General features: G+C 49.9%; 8 protein-coding genes across 8 annotated transcripts; 5 read left to right on the top strand and 3 right to left on the bottom strand.

Annotated features, from left to right (window-relative positions):
- Positions 1–5: 5 nt before the first annotated feature.
- On the top strand, positions 6–1,373 carry AUEXF2481DRAFT_342344 (uncharacterized protein). Its single transcript, XM_013486470.1, has 3 exons — positions 6–270; positions 319–480; positions 533–1,373. The coding sequence occupies exons 1-3, from the start codon at positions 108–110 to the stop codon at positions 1,081–1,083; spliced, it is 876 nt and encodes a 291-aa protein (XP_013341924.1). The 5' UTR covers positions 6–107; the 3' UTR covers positions 1,084–1,373.
- Positions 1,374–2,607, top strand: AUEXF2481DRAFT_699085 (uncharacterized protein; the record flags this gene model as incomplete). Its single annotated transcript, XM_013486469.1, has 2 exons — positions 1,374–2,073; positions 2,249–2,607. The coding sequence occupies exons 1-2, from the start codon at positions 1,806–1,808 to the stop codon at positions 2,605–2,607; spliced, it is 627 nt and encodes a 208-aa protein (XP_013341923.1). The 5' UTR covers positions 1,374–1,805.
- Positions 2,608–2,768: 161 nt separating this feature from the next.
- On the bottom strand, positions 2,769–4,342 carry AUEXF2481DRAFT_67593 (uncharacterized protein; the record flags this gene model as incomplete). The annotated part of the gene is made up of 4 exons (XM_013486403.1): positions 2,769–2,886; positions 2,937–3,008; positions 3,071–4,219; positions 4,278–4,342. 4 exons carry the CDS (start codon positions 4,340–4,342, stop codon positions 2,769–2,771), a joined length of 1,404 nt encoding a protein of 467 aa, XP_013341857.1.
- A 986-nt stretch (positions 4,343–5,328) lies between these two features.
- On the bottom strand, positions 5,329–7,444 carry AUEXF2481DRAFT_99680 (uncharacterized protein). Its single transcript, XM_013486468.1, has 4 exons — positions 7,158–7,444; positions 6,672–7,108; positions 6,219–6,624; positions 5,329–6,162 (listed from the first exon to the last, which is right to left on the bottom strand). The coding sequence occupies exons 1-4, from the start codon at positions 7,282–7,284 to the stop codon at positions 5,420–5,422; spliced, it is 1,713 nt and encodes a 570-aa protein (XP_013341922.1). The 5' UTR covers positions 7,285–7,444; the 3' UTR covers positions 5,329–5,419.
- A 130-nt stretch (positions 7,445–7,574) lies between these two features.
- On the top strand, positions 7,575–9,673 carry AUEXF2481DRAFT_42130 (uncharacterized protein). Its single transcript, XM_013486373.1, has 3 exons — positions 7,575–8,078; positions 8,125–8,700; positions 8,751–9,673. Exons 1-3 carry the CDS (start codon positions 7,817–7,819, stop codon positions 9,608–9,610), a joined length of 1,698 nt encoding a protein of 565 aa, XP_013341827.1. The 5' UTR covers positions 7,575–7,816; the 3' UTR covers positions 9,611–9,673.
- A 121-nt stretch (positions 9,674–9,794) lies between these two features.
- Positions 9,795–11,447, bottom strand: AUEXF2481DRAFT_31406 (uncharacterized protein; the record flags this gene model as incomplete). The annotated part of the gene is made up of 2 exons (XM_013486323.1): positions 9,795–11,227; positions 11,279–11,447. 2 exons carry the CDS (start codon positions 11,445–11,447, stop codon positions 9,795–9,797), a joined length of 1,602 nt encoding a protein of 533 aa, XP_013341777.1.
- Positions 11,448–12,054: 607 nt separating this feature from the next.
- On the top strand, positions 12,055–13,145 carry AUEXF2481DRAFT_47642 (carbohydrate esterase family 4 protein; the record flags this gene model as incomplete). Its single annotated transcript, XM_013486393.1, has 3 exons — positions 12,055–12,100; positions 12,153–12,800; positions 12,853–13,145. 3 exons carry the CDS (start codon positions 12,055–12,057, stop codon positions 13,143–13,145), a joined length of 987 nt encoding a protein of 328 aa, XP_013341847.1.
- A 335-nt stretch (positions 13,146–13,480) lies between these two features.
- On the top strand, positions 13,481–15,746 carry AUEXF2481DRAFT_90589 (uncharacterized protein). The gene is made up of 2 exons (XM_013486425.1): positions 13,481–13,720; positions 13,774–15,746. The coding sequence occupies exons 1-2, from the start codon at positions 13,592–13,594 to the stop codon at positions 15,667–15,669; spliced, it is 2,025 nt and encodes a 674-aa protein (XP_013341879.1). The 5' UTR covers positions 13,481–13,591; the 3' UTR covers positions 15,670–15,746.
- The last annotated feature ends 30 nt before the right edge of the window (positions 15,747–15,776 follow it).

Here is a 15,776-nt window from a genome sequence, read left to right as displayed (position 1 = left end):
GAGATGCGCTTTCCCCAGATGAAGCGGGAAGCGGCCCGCACCTGCCTGTATTCCGACCTCACGTCGACATTTGAGCCTTCCGTTTCTGCTCTCTTGTCCACGATGAGATGAGCCTCTTCTGCCGTCCGCCGTCAAGCCTTCTCTCCTGCCTCGCTACTGCAGGAAGTCACCCCTCTGTCGTAACCTCCTTCCAGCATCATGTCCCTGGTAATGCTCTGCTCAAGGCTCGGTTCGGCCTAAGGTCTGCCTCCCATGCTCCTGCCAAATTGCGTATGCCTTGTCTACATTGAACACGACTTCGTATGCTCAGACTGCTAGTGTACCCTCGCCGTCTGCAAATCTACCATTCGCCAACCGTCGAGACTGCCCTGCTCGGAACCATGAAGCTTAGTGGACTGGGCCTGTTCGCCATGACATGTCTCGTTGTCGCTCCCAATGTCTACTTTGAGGAATCGAACCCTCTCTGGTTGACCCCTGCAGGTATCTACCCTCCGCCTCTTCCTTATGCCTTCTTTCGCTGACACCCGTCTAGTGATCGCCGTGGGTGCTTCCGCACTCCCCCTTCTCCACCTGTTGACAAGGCCGGCCGTCGTCAACATCTTCATCGACACTCCTGTTTGGGCTCGCCGATCAAAAGAGAGCTTGATGATGTTTGCCAAGCGTCTACCTCCGGATACAGCCATGGAAATAGAGACTCTGGGTCTACTCCCCTTACCTAGGACGAAGGTCTTGCGCCTGTCGGAATTGAGGATCTGTCCCGCGGGCTGGGGTCGCCTGGCCAATCTCGAGCAAGTCACTGCCGTCGACCAGACGAGCAAAGTGCCCAAGCTTCTGAGATGGTCTCTCCAGCGCTTTTACGCTCGTCCGGCTGCTTCTCGCTGGAAGAACAGCAGGGCCCCTGATGTCTGGCCTTTGGTCTTTCAAACAATCAGCAGTAACACGATAGCTTCTCTCACCAAGAAGGGAACCTCGCCAAGTGCGAGCCCCGTGCGTCCAGCTCAAGCATTGCCGCGCGTGATGCGAAAGAAAGTGCCGACTCCTGTAGCCACGCCCGCAAACAAGCAACCCATGCGCAAAAAGTAGTGTCATCATCGTATGCAGTTGGTCCTGTAAGTAGCTCAATTTCATTGCTAGTCAAGAAACAACAACCATGGTCAAGAAAGAAAGAGATGGCGTTGTAAGATGGTGCTTAAGTTGAAGTGCCAAGGCTTTGCTGTGATGAGGGCATATAATGTGAATTGCTTGCTGTGGAAATGCACAAAGAAATGTGCGATAAACTGCTATGGTGATCGGGTGATGCGTGAGTAAGAAACTACGTGCAGCAGGCGGCGTGAAGGAAAACGTCCCAATGCGGAAAGAGTGTGTCGAAGCTTCGGACGGTGAAGTCCTCAATGGAGCTCACTTTGATCGAAGGATATATGTTAGATCACAGCTGGGAGAACAATAACCAGAAAAGAAGGGCTTATGGCGCAATCGGCAGACAGTAAGACCATAAGCAGGGGCACCAAGCCAGTTTGATTCTTCGACTGAGGGAAAATCTGTGCCCCTTCCCAAGAGCGCCGAGCCAATCCGAGTTACTGTGATTGAGTAGGAAGACTGGAGGGACTTCTTTTTTGCACCTCAAACAGGAGGGTATTGCTTTTGCTTGTGGAGAGAGGTGTTATGCTAATTACTCTCGCAAGCTCTGCGTATTGTATTGATTACGGAGGTGTTGTGATTTGGAAAGCTCATGGAGTGTGTTCGACTCCCTGCATGAGCTGTATGTTATCTGTTGACGCTAACTTTTCTCACGCAAATGGATCTCAATGCACTTCAAAAAGGATCTATTAGGACTGCACATTCCATACTTTGCAACAACCTCCGTTGTCTCCACAGGCTGTCATTGTCGCTTAAAAGTTATTGAACGGGGCGACAAAGAGAATTGTGACATCAATTGCACACACAAACTTTCCACTCTTTCCACCGAGTTATTATTCAATCTGCCGCAACACATCAAAACACGCGCACTACCATCTTCCCAAGCACAACAACAACAACATGGACCAGCGCCGACGTCTTCGAGCAGCCTACCTGGTACAAAGCCAATGTCTACGACAGATAAACTCCCGAGATCGGCCCTCACTTGACTGATCTGATCAATGTCTACAGTTATGGTAATTCCTTCTTCCTCCTCCCTTACCACAATGGCCCCTCGGATCAGAGCTGCGAAAATGCACAATAATTTCCGAACTAACATCGTTGCTACCAGGGCATGATCCCGAGGTCGTGAGACAGGTCAGAGACGTCCTCTACAAGCATGTCTTCGACCACGCCACCCGCCGCAAGCACTGGGTTGAGCGTCAAGCACAGGGTCGTGGTACTCCCGGTGACCTCGAGCCCCTGACAAAGCAGCAAAAGAGTCAGGAGAGGTATCAGAAGTACCTTGAGGACAAGAAGTGGGTGGCCGAAAACACCAATGGCAATCCTGAGAGGACCATTGACCCTGCTTTTACCGCTGAAGGAATTGGAGTGGGATCCGCCGAGTACGCTAGTCGCCTCCTTCTCGACCTTGAGGTCACCAAGGAGGGCGACCAGCGCAAGGCAGAAGAAGATGTGGACATGGAGTGATGGAAGCTGGAGCAGAGAAGATCGTGTCGACAAACCAGCATCTCCTTGGACGACGATGGGGATTGACAAAAGACTTTGCGTTTTTACAGCGCCTCGAAGAAGTGGTCTACTATAATTGATTTCGAATAATATCAACACCTAGTTTGTACAAGTCTCATCGACTACAACATCAGCTTGAATTCCGGCTCTCGATCGTCTCCACACCCGATGTATTTGTCGTATTTGCCAGCGGCCTTGTCTTGGTTGACCTTGCGACACCACAAGATGTTGGCAAGTACCCTATAATGTTCAGTGAAAGTCTCTGGTTGTCGCCAAGAGCATATACTTACATGAACCAAGCAAAGATTAGCAGGCCCAGTACGATAGTGTGAGACTTGTGGTATTGTGGTTTCTCAACTTTGCTATACGTGAAAGTTGATGATATTCTGATCAGTATGATGCTTTTTACAGAGGTGAAAATGACACATGCGACTCACCAGAAACAAATCCGCCACAATTGGCGATTGCGAGCTGAAGACCAGTAGCCGTAGCTCTTTTGTAATGACCGGCGGAGTTGTTGGAGATCCAGACCAGAACAGGGGGCACACTGGCATACAATCCTGTTGCCATCATGAAAGTCATACCAAACTTGACATGGGGATTAGTGACGTTTGCAATTACAGCGTATCCAATAATAGCTAGAGGGAGTGTGCACAGCATGATCGGCCCACGAAGACGGAGATGGTCGGACAAGAAGGCGGCAACGATAGTAAGGCCTGAGGCAACAGCGTATGGGATCACCGACCACAGCTGAGCTTCATTGGCAGTGTATCCAAGACCAGTGATGATGGTGGGAAGGAACAGACCAAAAGAATAGAGACCACAGAGAATTGCAAAGTAAGCAGATGCCGAAAACCAGAGCGAGGGGTCCAGTACTCCACGACGGACTTCGGACCAAGAAAAGCGTTCTGGCTCTGCTGCTCTCTGGGAAGGAAGACCTGTTGAATAGTCGCGCCTCAGGCGATACAAAGCAAATTCGCGCTCTTCCTCTGTGAGAAATTTTGCAGTGGAGACATCGTTAGGGAGAAGGAAGTACGCTGAAGCTCCGACTACAGCTGTCAGTAGCCCCTCCACAATCATGATCCATCTCCAGCCTGCGTCGATGCCAGCAGTAGCACCGATAGAGGAAAGACCTCGAGCGAGGAGGCCACCGAAGGCACCGCTCAAACTTGCAGTGGTGTAGAAAAGACCAATCCTGAGCGCCAGTTCTCCACGAGTGTACATGCTCGATAGATACAGCACCATTCCAGGAAGTAAGCCACCCTCAGTGACTCCAAGGAAGGCACGTACGACAAGAAATCCAGCATAATTTTGGACAAAGCCAAGGCACATGCCCACAATGCCCCATGCAAATGTTAGACATGGTAGCCATATGCGAGGCGATACTTTTTTAAGCACCAGGTTACTAGGTAGCTCACTGGCAATGTAGAAGGCGAAGAAAATGGCCAGTCCGCTAGCGTACTGATGGTCGTTGACGCCAATGCTCTTCTCCAGGCCCAGGATCTTGGCGTTGCCGACGTTGGTGCGATCGAGGAAAGAGCACAGGAAAAGAAGAGCGAGCACAGGTAAAATTCTGGTAGGAGTTTAGCTTCAGAGATCTGTTTATCTCGTGAAGAAGAGGCTCTGCAAACCTTGTGTCCAGCTTCCATAACACCTTCTTCGCCATGGCCTTCTGTGCGTCATCATCCAATAGCATACCTCGATCTGCTTTGATCGTGTCGATATCCTCGACCTGATCCGTATCGACCATTTTCTCCATCTTCTCGGTCGCTGCCATGGTGCTGGACTAACCACTCTGCCCTCAAAAACGGTGGATCGTTCAGTCTGGAGAATCGTGGAGAGGCTTGGAAGGTAAGTGTGGAGGTTTAAGGTGCGTGGGGTAACAAGCCTCTTAAGGACTGAACTTTCGTGGCGATCAAGCTTAGCAGGCGGGGTTTGTGCTGATAAGGTTTGTCGAATTTCCCTGAGAAGCTCTGTCCATTTTCGCTCTTCCCGGACCGTCAATTCTCTCACTCCGCGGATCCTAAGACATGATGCCGCTATGTGGAACGTTGTTAGCCAATTGGGCTCTCGGGAATAGAGCAGATCGTACCAAACAGAGAGTTGCACCCACAGCGGGACAGCATACTCCACACAAGGCGGGATCTTTGATTCGTCAAGAACGATCCTTCGGTTGACTCAACATGCGTCGGTGTGAAGTCCGATCCGTCTTTTGATCTTATTTCGTTACAGCGGGTTTGCAATTCTGCGTAGTTGAGAACGAAGCGCGTCTGTATTTCCTCGGCTCGGACCTCAAATATGGTAAGAAGAGTATTTCGCCTCGTTAGTCTGGCTTCGAGAATGGTCGTCCTCTTTTTTAATGCTTTAAAATCAATACCACCGAGTTTAGGGGATTCAGGCCCAACTCACGTCAAGACGTCTTCAGCCATGACCAGTATTCCTGGTGTCACAACAGCAACGAACAGATCGCAGCCTGGCTCGCCTCTCAAGAACATACCCACATCTATGATCCCTGCATTAACGATGCTAAGGCGGTCACGCATAGAAAGCTCGATAACAAAACTAGCGAACACGACAAGCATGTGCTCACATTCCTCGAGATTTATCCTATGACCGCCGAGAATATCGTCAGCGGACTCATGACATTGTGCCGACAAATCAGTATCTCCTTGGACAACGACGGGGATTGGAAAAGACTCTGCCTTTCTACAGGGCTTTGAAATGAAGCAGATGATCAGGAGATATCATAGACAATTCGTTTATCGTTACAAACTCAGACTTTACTCTCTTTCCCTTCCGCGATATAGTGTTGGGTGGAGACGTGATCCACTTCTTCCCCAACCAGTACACCAGTAATAGTGCCCACATTCTCATGATCGAAGAAGCCTTCATTTGCTGCAAGCTCCTCGAACATGAGCGTTCTATCCGATCCTGCTGGCAGGACCTGTATGGGCCAGATCAAGCAAAGGACGTAGTAGACCAGGCCTCCCATTGTGAATGACAAGATAAAGCCTAGCTTGTACATGTTTGAGCTTGCCATGCCTACCGAGCCTGGATTCAATGAGTTTGCTATGCCGTGAACGACGAAAGCTACACCGGCTACCCAAGCGAAAAGCATCCTTAAATTCCATCCCTTGTAGTATGTATATGGGTCTCCAGTTGAACAAACGTATAGGGATGGTACATGTATATTACCCTTCCTCACAAGCCAGTAGTCCACGACCATGCACGCGCAGATCGGCATGAGGAAGACAGTATATGAGCCCAAGAAGGTCAGGAAAGATGTCGCGGATGCAATGATCTTCCACGGTACGAGTAGAGGTGCCAGAACAGCGCAGATGACTTGTCCACGTACGGTTGTCAACCAGCGTGGGCAGATGCCTGTCAAGTCAGCGCCGACGGGCAGCGAATTACTTCCAGCGTTTGTGACCAGTACGGCTAGCATCATGCCGAAGCTAGCAAAGACCATGCCAGCTCGAGCACCAGGACTCCAGTATTGATCGAGGATGGCACCGTCTGTTAAGTGATGATTAGTACACCTTCGACGAGAAGAATGCGTAGATGAGGCTTACATAGATCCCAAACGTTCCAGAACGACTTTCCCAGTACGTTGGTAGCGGCGGCTGTTGTGGCTGTGCTAATGAACATGACCAAGACCTTGGAGATCAAGATGCCAACACCCTGGCTCCAAGTCACGTCGCTGTAAGAATGGCCATAGCGGGCAATATCAGGCTGGTTGATCAAGACAGGAGCTAGCGCTCCCATGACGGAGTTGATAGCAGAGATCATAGGCCAGATGAGATCATGTCCAGACAATTGGGTCTGTTTGGTAGTATACTCGAAGTCACCGAGCTTTCCTCCATTCGCGCTGATTGTCCAGCCGAGTACACCGAGCAGAGAGATGGTCGTATAAACTGCCTTAACAATGAAAAGGTGTCGAAGAACCTTGGGATGGATAAACATGACGGGCATTTGGATCTAAAACGGTCAGCTCTGGACTTGGAAGTGGAGTCTGGTTCCCTTACCATCCAGAAGATGAAAAAGCTGAGCAGGTCACGAGAAGTAATACCAGCACTCTCCGGCAGATGATTAGGTATATTGTGATAACCATTGCCGAATATGCCACGCATGAAGACAGACGTGATGCGTCCGCCATAGTATGTCTGAGTAGCAAAGTAGATGATTGCGACGACTGCTCTTACAAGAATGTAGAGCGAGGAGCCCCTGACACCAGCAGCGACACGAACATATACTGGGAAACCGACGAAATACTTGATCGCACCACGACTGTTGAGTACAACGAGGACGGTCAGGAAGACAGAGCCGATGACAGCTGCTATCATACCGTGCCACCAGAGTAATCCGATAGACACAAGCGAGGCTCCGAGGTTGTAGCTACTAGGGCTGAATGTCATGGTGAGGTAGTAGGCGAAGTAATGTTGCCATCGCCATTTTCTATCCTCTGCAAAATGTTAGTAATGATATCGAAGGCAGACGGTCATAGGTCTTACCTGGGGGACTTGGCAGTAAATCTTTGTTGTAACGGATTGGACCATCGCTATCTGAAGTTTGAAGTAACTGTTTGAGTGTTCTCGTCGGACGACCAGCATTTTTCATTTGCCGTATGGATTGTAGCATGTTTGCGGAGTCGCGTTGTATTGGCACAATTGAACATGCTGAGCAGAATGGGGGCGATCATCTGGGGGCATATATGCAACCTCGTCCTCCAAGAGATATTCCATCTTGGTACGCATGAGACAATCTAGGCCAGTAATTGGGATAAGTTGCTATCAACGAGCCAAAGACAGAATGTGGAGATTTTGTGAGAAGGAGAAGCTGATAAGGTGTCTGTCGGAGGTCCGAGCGGCTCAGATCCGAGAGGAAGTTGCGACCGAGCCCGCCTGCTTCTCCGTCTTGCCCGCTCGCCTCAAAATCGCTGATAGGACGTCCGAGAAGCTTGATAGCCCAGCACTAGAGTACAGTATGCCTGGAGTGTCCCTGCGATCGCCATCCACAATCCAGAATTAATCGGTGCTCCGAAGAAACTGCAAGCATGGCCGGACTCATCGGTTCTCGGTTACAACTCCAACCATGTCATGGCTACAGCATGGTCAGCTATGTTCAATCGAGCATCCATTGACCATCTCTACTTGCCCATCGCTCTGACACTATGAGAGACAAGCAGTCAGCAGCGGAGGCGTCGGTTGTTGACCAGACCAATTTGCTTCCAAAGGGAGAGTTACTCGTCGTCTTTGGAGTCCTAGCAGTATCGTTGTTCATTTGTTTTGTCGACCAGAATGGCATTGGAGTCATACTACCGACCATCTCAAGAGATCTGAACGCGGCAGACACCATTTCCTGGGCTGGAACATCCGCCCTTATTGCCAACACTGTTTTTCAAGTTCTATTCGGAAGACTGTCCGATCTCTTTGGTGAGTCGTCAGAATCACATTACGACATAGATCTAACAAGCAAAAGGCAGAAAGGTTGTATTTCTTTCAGCATTGGTGCTGCTTGCGACCTGCGACTTGCTCTGCGGATTTTCCCAAAATGCTACTATGCTTTACGTCTTCCGTGGTCTTGCTGGCGTCGCCAATGGCGGCATCACTAGTCTTTCCATGATGATTGTCAGTGATATCGTCACTCTCAAGGAACGAGGCAAGTATCAAGGGATCTTAGGCGCCTGTGTAGGTTTGGGCAATATGGTCGGCCCGTTCATCGCTGCAGCTTTTGCGCAACACTCTACTTGGAGGGGCCTATTCTGGCTCGTCAGCCCGCTTGCCGCTCTTTGCTGCGTCATCTGCTCCTTCACTCTGCCTGCATCTAAGGACAGTCTAAAACTGGACTACAGTACTGTGTCTAAGAAGATAGACTACTGGGGTGTCTTGTTTGGTTCGGCGGCAATCGTTCTCATCCTGATACCTGTCTCTGGTGGAGGTAGCTACTTCCAATGGGATTCGCCAATGGTCGTCTCAATGTTGGTTATTGGTGGCAGTTGTGCTTTGGCATTCTTCTTTGTGGAATATAAAGTCGCCTTACTTCCTATGATGCCTCGTAAGCCTACCTCATGCTGTGGTCAATGATTAAGAGCTGACTCCAATTAGTGTCCCTGTTCTGTAATGCACCAGTCTGCGTGTTGCTTTTACAGAACTTCTTCTTCGGCATTGTGTACTACTCGCAGCTTTACTATCTTCCGCTATTCTTCCAGAACGCGCGACGTATGTCGCCAATTATGTCGGCAGCTCTCGTTCTACCAATCACCGCTGCCCAGATGACCTTGTCGATTCTGTCTGGCCAGTACATCTCAAGACGTGAGCGTTACGGCGAAGTCATTTGGCTTGGGTTCTTCCTCTGGACGCTCGGAGTCGGCCTCACATGCATCTTTGACCTCACCACACCAATAGTTGCCATCGTGGTGATCTTGCTCATACAAGGAGCGGGTGTCGGGTTGATCTTCCAACCTACATTGGTTGCATTACAAGCTCACTGTACCAAGGGTCAACGTGCAGTCGTAATCTCCAATCGCAACTTCCTCCGCAGTCTCGGTGGTGCGGTCGGTCTTGCCATTTCTGCCGCTGCATTACAAAGCTCTCTCAAGAAAGCAATGCCTTCAGGGCTTGCTTCTACGTTTTCTTCATACGACCGTCCGGACTTCACCGCTTTTAATGCCTCAGAGGAGCAGACACAGGCTATACTACAGGCCTATGCTACGGCTAGTAGAACGGTCTTCATCATGAACGTGCCGTTTATGGCTCTTTGTCTGCTTGGATGCGTTCTGATCAGAGACCGTGGACTACAGCGCCCTGATGAGCCTCAATGGGGTGGTTCAGGTGACACTACGATGGGCGTCGAGGTGGAGAAGGGCGATGACAAGACAGATGGTATTCAGCATATCGTCCGTGATGCTTCTAAACTCGAACAGGTTGATGGTAGGGAGAAATTGACTAGCAAGGGAAGTACGTAGTGGTGAATTTACATTCAGACTTACACATAAGGCCTTCCCCGTATGTCTAGAAACAGTCCTACGAGTTCATAAGTTGTCGAATATGCTACTTCTCACGTCCGTACTCGATGACTTTCAAGTTTTGAGTTGATTATCTCATGATTGAAATTGCATGCATCACTAAGCTAAAGGCAAATGAAGTTAGTTACATCGTCTTCCAGTCGTTGGTTCTCTCCCAAGCGTATGCAGCTTCATACACTGCCATCTCATCCCACCACTTTCCGACGACCTGGATGCTGACAGGAAGCTTTACTCCAGCCTCTACACCTGGGCCCTCTAAAACTTCCAGCATGCCAATTGGCATTGCCAGTACAGGATGTCCGCTCTGATTGAACGGCGCAGTGTTCGTTGTCAGTCCGATCTGCTTGGTGATCTGCTCAATCGGAGTAGCATCAAGTGAGGCATGGCTCGTCGCCACATATGGAAGCGTGGGTGTAAGTAGAACATCGTAAGTCTCAAGTGCCGTATCGTATGCATCTCTCAGCTGTCGTGACAAGTTCGTTGCCTTTGCTAACAGAAGAGGGAAGTTCTGCACAGCATAAAGACCATTGAGAAAGATGTTCTTAGTCGACACATAAGCATTATCCCAGTTATCTTGACCCATGGGGTAAAGCTTCGAGTTCAAGGTCAGCATCTGATGACCTCTTCTGCCGAATGAACCAGAGGTCTTTGTAAGATATCCTCCCACTTTCGAGACACCAGTCCAAATAGCAGCACCCTTGGAATGAATCGGGATAGAGACTTCTTCAACAGTTGCACCAAGTTCTTCGTACCTGGAGATGGCTGCCTTGAAGGTGTCGATTACACGAGGATCCAGCGCAGGCAGCGACAAAGATTCTTTGATGTAAGCGAACTTCTTGCCTGCGAGAGGTTTGTCCAAAGGAAGATTTTGTATTGAGCTGTACGTTGGGATTTTCGAGGGATGCGGTGCCGCAAACGAGCGATCGTCGATATTGTCGTTTCCAGCGATGGCTTCCAAGAAGATTGCATTGTCGAGGACGGTACGAGTCATCGGACCCAGATGATCGTTGGTGGGCTCATTTGATCCGCTACCAGTGTACGGTACCAGTCCAAAGGTGGGTTTGAGTCCGACAATACCGCAGTTGGCCGCTGGTACACGGATACTACCACCTTGATCTGCCCCAATAGCGCCATCACATTCTCCCACAGCAACGAGAACGCCTGAGCCGCTCGAGCTGCCACCAGAACTATAGCCCTTCGCGAGTGGATTTTCAACTATGCCAGTGCCAGAGGAATGACTTGTGGCACTGTGGCACATGTTCTCACAGACAGCCTTTCCGAGGATCGTACCGCCAGCTTCGAGAATGCGGGTTGCAACTGTGGCATCGCAATCTGGTACATAGTCTTTGATGAAGTTGGTGCCGAGAAGCATCGGCACACCTTTCAACGCGACATTGTCTTTCAAAACAAACGTCTTCCCTTGAAGTCTACCGCCCTCTGCCTGCTTGTCGATGACTTTGCATTTCCAGGCCCAAGCACCGTACGGATTGTCAATTTTCTCTGGATAGTGAACATTCTCTCGAGAGAATCTTTCTTCGTCCACTCCGGGAATATAATCTGGCACACAATTAGTTTGACTGTTTGATTCATGCGTCCAGAATTACTGACCTTCCATTGCCATCAATTGTTCGCTAGCATCATGGAAGACAGCCAACAGGCGGCGATAGTCTTCCTTTTCATCTCCATCGATCTGAACTCCCAACTGAGAGCATAACTTGTCAAGTGTCTCTGTAGTTACAGGGTTACCCTGCTTAGCATCGAGGGAGAAGACAGACATTGGGTTCAGTGTATAAACGTAGCTGAGGCTCTCGATGCTAGTGGGTGACAGACGTGTAAGAATTTATGGCGGCTCCTAATGTCTGACAGTAGGTATCCACTAATCAGGTAGCCTTATACACAAGCGATAAAGGATGCTGGCCGTGGGCGCTCTTGAGGAGGATCATCTCGTGGGACGATGACAGCGCCAGCAGTACGTTTTGTTCAATCGCGCTCACTCTTCTGATACAGATACAGTGATAGCAGTCATCGGAGCTCCGAACTTTTTAGGTGGCAGTTTGAGGCGAGCGGCTGCGGAAGCAGGAACGATAAGCGAGGCGGGGCACGATAAGCGCCCGATAAGGTCATCACACCTGCCTCGGACGACTAACAAAAACACTACTCGATAGGCCAAAACGCAACCCGAATGAGCACGAGGCAGGCATGTTCGACGTGCCGCACCTTGGGAGGTCCGATAGTATGGTGATGTTGAGAGTGATCTATCGGCTCGGAATAGCCCAACGACTGGTATCTCTATAATTTGGAGATCAACTTGGACCTATTCATCAGCATCATATTGCTATTGCCCATACTAAATCGAACACGTCGTACGAGAGCCAGATTTCATCATGGTTCATGTTGAAGAGTCTTTACAGCTGCCCCGAGATTTCGAAGGTAAGAGATTCTCCTTCCGGGTCACGTACATGAAATCTGACGATAGACCAAGGCTTCGGTGAAGAAGGTCATGACCCCCAGTGGCCGAATGGCGCGCGAATCGCAGTGTCCTTTGTACTTAACTACGAAGAAGGTGGTGAGCGGAATGTTCTGGATGGCGATGGAACCAGTGAAGCATATCTTTGGGAGAAGGGACCCTCTGGAGGTGGCCGAGAGCATCGCCATCTCAATGGAGAACAAGACTTCGAATATGGAAGTCGTTGCGGCGCTTGGCGTATTCATCGGCTCATGAAGGAGTTCAACTGGAAAATGACTCTCTGGGCTGTCTCCAAGGCTATGGAAAGGAACCCTTCTTTTGCAAAGGCTTGTGTACGCGATGGCCACGAGATCGGTGCCCATGGTTACAGATGGCTGGACATCTGGGATTATTCTTTCGAAGACGACAAAGCCTACATCAAGAAGACTTGCGAGACACTTGAAGCTGCAACTGGCGTGTTTCCAGCAGGAGCTTACTTTGGCAGAGGGACCCCAAATACTGCGTCGTTACTGCCACTGATGTGGAAAGAAATGGGCCACAAGCTGCTCTACACCTCCGAAGTGTATAACGAGGATTCGCCATACTGGATCGACCTACCTTGGGAGAAAGAGCTTCCCGATGATAAGAAAGAGGGCATGTTGATGGTTCCGTACAACTACGATTGTAAGTCTCCTGCTTCTTGGCTTGTTCTTCATGCTGACTGCTGCTTTCTCAGGCAACGACGGAAAATTTCACATGAGCCCTGGGTTCGTCAGCTCTAGCGGCGCCACTTACGAACAGTACCTCAAGGATGCATTTGACTGCCTATATCGCGAAGGCGGTAAGATGATGACGATTCCGATGCATAGTAGGATTGTTGGTAAGCCTGGTCGATCAGAAAGTCTTAGGCGATTCATGAAGTACATCTCGGAGAAGGAAGGTGTGTGGGTGACCACTCGCACCGAGATAGCCAACCACTACCGAGAGAAGTTTCCGTACCGACCAGGTTCTAAGACTGGTGGCGCTTGATCAAGGAAGGTACGCGTGAGTAGGAAGTGGAAATCCAAATAAGCAGCAATGATGAAAATCTTTGTAGTGCTTTGGCGAGGTCAAATTGAATGTTGAACATCCATCCCAGGTACAAAATGACTTCCGAGTGATTTTCCGCGCCACTCTTACCGGTATGGAATGTATTTCTGCATTGCGGCAGCTCGTTGTTGCGCTGCTTCACTCATGGGTAGAGGAACTGACAGAATTTAGCACACGGGGAACGTCATGATGGTGCAGCCACATAGGCCAAAACTCGTGACGCCAAGTCAAGCTCATTGGCAACCTTCGGCGAGTCCTTATCGTTGCCGTATAACTTTCTCCCAAGGTACAGATAACAAACTAGCCGCGTGATTGGCACATATAATTCGACGAGCCTCCTCCACCGTACCAATGGCTCGAAGACCACATCGTTGCTGCCGTACCATATGGCTCATCATACCACATCCCTAAATCTTACTGCTCAAGAATCCATCTCATTTGATACCGACGATGGTAACAATCCTAGGAAAAGGCAGAGGACCGCTTGTGATAGATGCAAAGGCAGGAAACAGAAGGTGACTTCACGAACTATCCATTTTGCCTTTCGCATCTCACATCTTACCAATAGTGTGACAATGCGTTCCCGCAATGCACGAACTGTGCAAAGGCTGGAAGAGCGTGCAACAAGCCGCCAGACACAGAAGCCTTGGACAACCCCTACACACGAGCTCTCGAGGACCAGGTCGCGCACTTAGAGAAGCAACTGGCGGCCATGAGCAATTTGCAGCGACGTCGAAGTTCGACGATCCCCGGGGCTTCATTGTCATCTCCTATCAACCATGAGCGTTCGCCAGGACTGAACATGCAGTGTAAGGAAGTTGGAGGTGCCCAGAGACTCACGCCCTCGGGAAGTCATGGGGTCAACATTGCAGACGTCGTAGGTATGCTGTCTCTTGGAAGTGGCAATGCTGAGTATGTTGGGTCCTCGTCGGGCTATGCATTGGCAACCGACCTTGGCCGTATGGTACAAGCGACAGTGTGGAACAAAGCTATGTGGTTGCCTACATCACTTGATTCTGGGATGGAGAATCGTCCGACCAGCGCAGACACGAGGAAGATCACCTTGCAAGAACTGCAATCGAGACAAGCAAAGCCAATATCTGATGCTTTAGGTACAAGACTGATCGATGCATATCTTGTCCGTATACATCCCAGGTTCCCCTTCTTGTTCCCGGCCGACCTCCGAGAAACACATCGCCGCCAAAACGGTGGACTCGCCGGCGATGACCAGAGCGGCGTTTTTGCTTCCTCGGCGTATAACGACGAAGGATTCTCTCTGTTCATGCTAAACATGGTATACTCTATAGGCGCTTTGAATCTGCGTCTGACAGATCAGGGATACAGAGACACGCCACCAGAACAGTTCTATCTATCCGCAATGCAACACGTGGCAAGCGTAAGGGAAGCGTCATCAGTCGACAATCTTCAGGCCTTGGTTCTCCTCATTCTATACCACCTACGCTCGGAGTCCCGGAATGGACTTTGGCATTTAACGGGACTGGCCATGCGGACAGTGACCGACATTGGGTTGCATCGAGCGGCCTCTACACGCAATTTGCCTCCACTCAAGGTACAGCTCCGACGTCGTCTTTTTTGGTCTGTCTATGCTCTCGAAAGTATTCTTGCTGGCGCCTTGGGGAGACCGATAAGCTTATCTGATTACGACATAGACCAGCCTTTGCCAGTGAGCATCAGTGACGGCGATTGTATGCAAGGGCAGGATACGCACTCGACGGACTACCCTGTGATACCGGGGCGAGAAGCGTATCCGCAAACCAACATGAGCCAATTCATACTTCTATCACAACTTCGAAGGTTTGAGGCTCGCATACAGCGCACGATTTACCGTGTCGATCGACCAATAAGTGCTCTGCAGCCCAAGATGTACCGACTTATCACCGAGCTCGACGCCTGGCGGCAGAATATACCCTCGGATATGCCCTCGAGCGAACGCGAACGACTTATGCTACATTACCACCGAGATGTTCGCCTGCTCTTGCAGCCATTTCTATCTATGCTAGAGCCAGGCTCGGGTCTCTTTCGCAGATGTGTGGATGCAGCTGGACAAGTTTGTCAGATACACAAACGTCTGCACCAGACACCTGAATATGGACATAGCTTCGTTGCAGTGCATACTGTCTTCGTGTCTGGTATCACTCTTCTCTATGCACTTTGGAAGGGAAGCATTTGGTCGTTCAGCATTAGCAATGACATACGTGCAGCAAGCTGTGTGTTGGCGATCATGGGCGAACGCGCGCCTTGGATCAGGCGATTCCGTGATGAGTTTGACAACTTGACAGAAGCGACTATGACCGCTCTACAGAATGCAGAATCTGACCAAGTTGGTGATGACATGGACCGTCAAGTGCCAGCACCAGATTTTACCACTTTCGATGACCTTGACATAACGGATGTGGCAGCATTGGAAATGGTCAGGGAGTTGTCAGAATGGTTTCAGTCGTAGTAAGGACGACTACAGATGTACACACATATAGCATCCGAATAATTCGAAGAGCATAATTATAAATTAGCCATTCACGTGTATAATTGACTAATATTTCTTTTTATTGT

The sequence above is a fragment of the Aureobasidium subglaciale genome (assembly GCF_000721755.1).
Source record: "Aureobasidium subglaciale EXF-2481 unplaced genomic scaffold scaffold_17, whole genome shotgun sequence".
NCBI classification, from domain to species: Eukaryota; Fungi; Ascomycota; class Dothideomycetes; order Dothideales; family Saccotheciaceae; genus Aureobasidium; species Aureobasidium subglaciale.
The sequence above is the reverse complement of the archived record's forward strand: the minus strand, read 5'-3'. Positions and strand labels throughout refer to the sequence as shown.

Excerpts from the sequence above, each read along its gene's own strand:
- AUEXF2481DRAFT_342344 (XM_013486470.1), top strand. The coding sequence starts at position 108 with ATGAGCCTCTTCTGCCGTCCGCCGTCAAGCCTTCTCTCCTGCCTCGCT. Across the intron at positions 271-318 it reads CCATGCTCCTGCCAAATTGC|TGTACCCTCGCCGTCTGCAA; the intron begins GTATGCCTTGTC and ends TCAGACTGCTAG. Across the intron at positions 481-532 it reads TCTCTGGTTGACCCCTGCAG|TGATCGCCGTGGGTGCTTCC; the intron begins GTATCTACCCTC and ends ACACCCGTCTAG.
- AUEXF2481DRAFT_99680 (XM_013486468.1), bottom strand. The coding sequence starts at position 7,284 with ATGCTACAATCCATACGGCAAATGAAAAATGCTGGTCGTCCGACGAGA. Across the intron at positions 6,625-6,671 it reads GCTTTTTCATCTTCTGGATG|ATCCAAATGCCCGTCATGTT; the intron begins GTAAGGGAACCA and ends TGACCGTTTTAG. Across the intron at positions 6,163-6,218 it reads CTGGAACGTTTGGGATCTAT|ACGGTGCCATCCTCGATCAA; the intron begins GTAAGCCTCATC and ends ATCACTTAACAG.
- AUEXF2481DRAFT_42130 (XM_013486373.1), top strand. The coding sequence starts at position 7,817 with ATGAGAGACAAGCAGTCAGCAGCGGAGGCGTCGGTTGTTGACCAGACC. Across the intron at positions 8,079-8,124 it reads AAGACTGTCCGATCTCTTTG|GCAGAAAGGTTGTATTTCTT; the intron begins GTGAGTCGTCAG and ends AACAAGCAAAAG. Across the intron at positions 8,701-8,750 it reads CTTACTTCCTATGATGCCTC|TGTCCCTGTTCTGTAATGCA; the intron begins GTAAGCCTACCT and ends GACTCCAATTAG.
- AUEXF2481DRAFT_90589 (XM_013486425.1), top strand. The coding sequence starts at position 13,592 with ATGGCTCATCATACCACATCCCTAAATCTTACTGCTCAAGAATCCATC. Across the intron at positions 13,721-13,773 it reads GCAAAGGCAGGAAACAGAAG|TGTGACAATGCGTTCCCGCA; the intron begins GTGACTTCACGA and ends TCTTACCAATAG.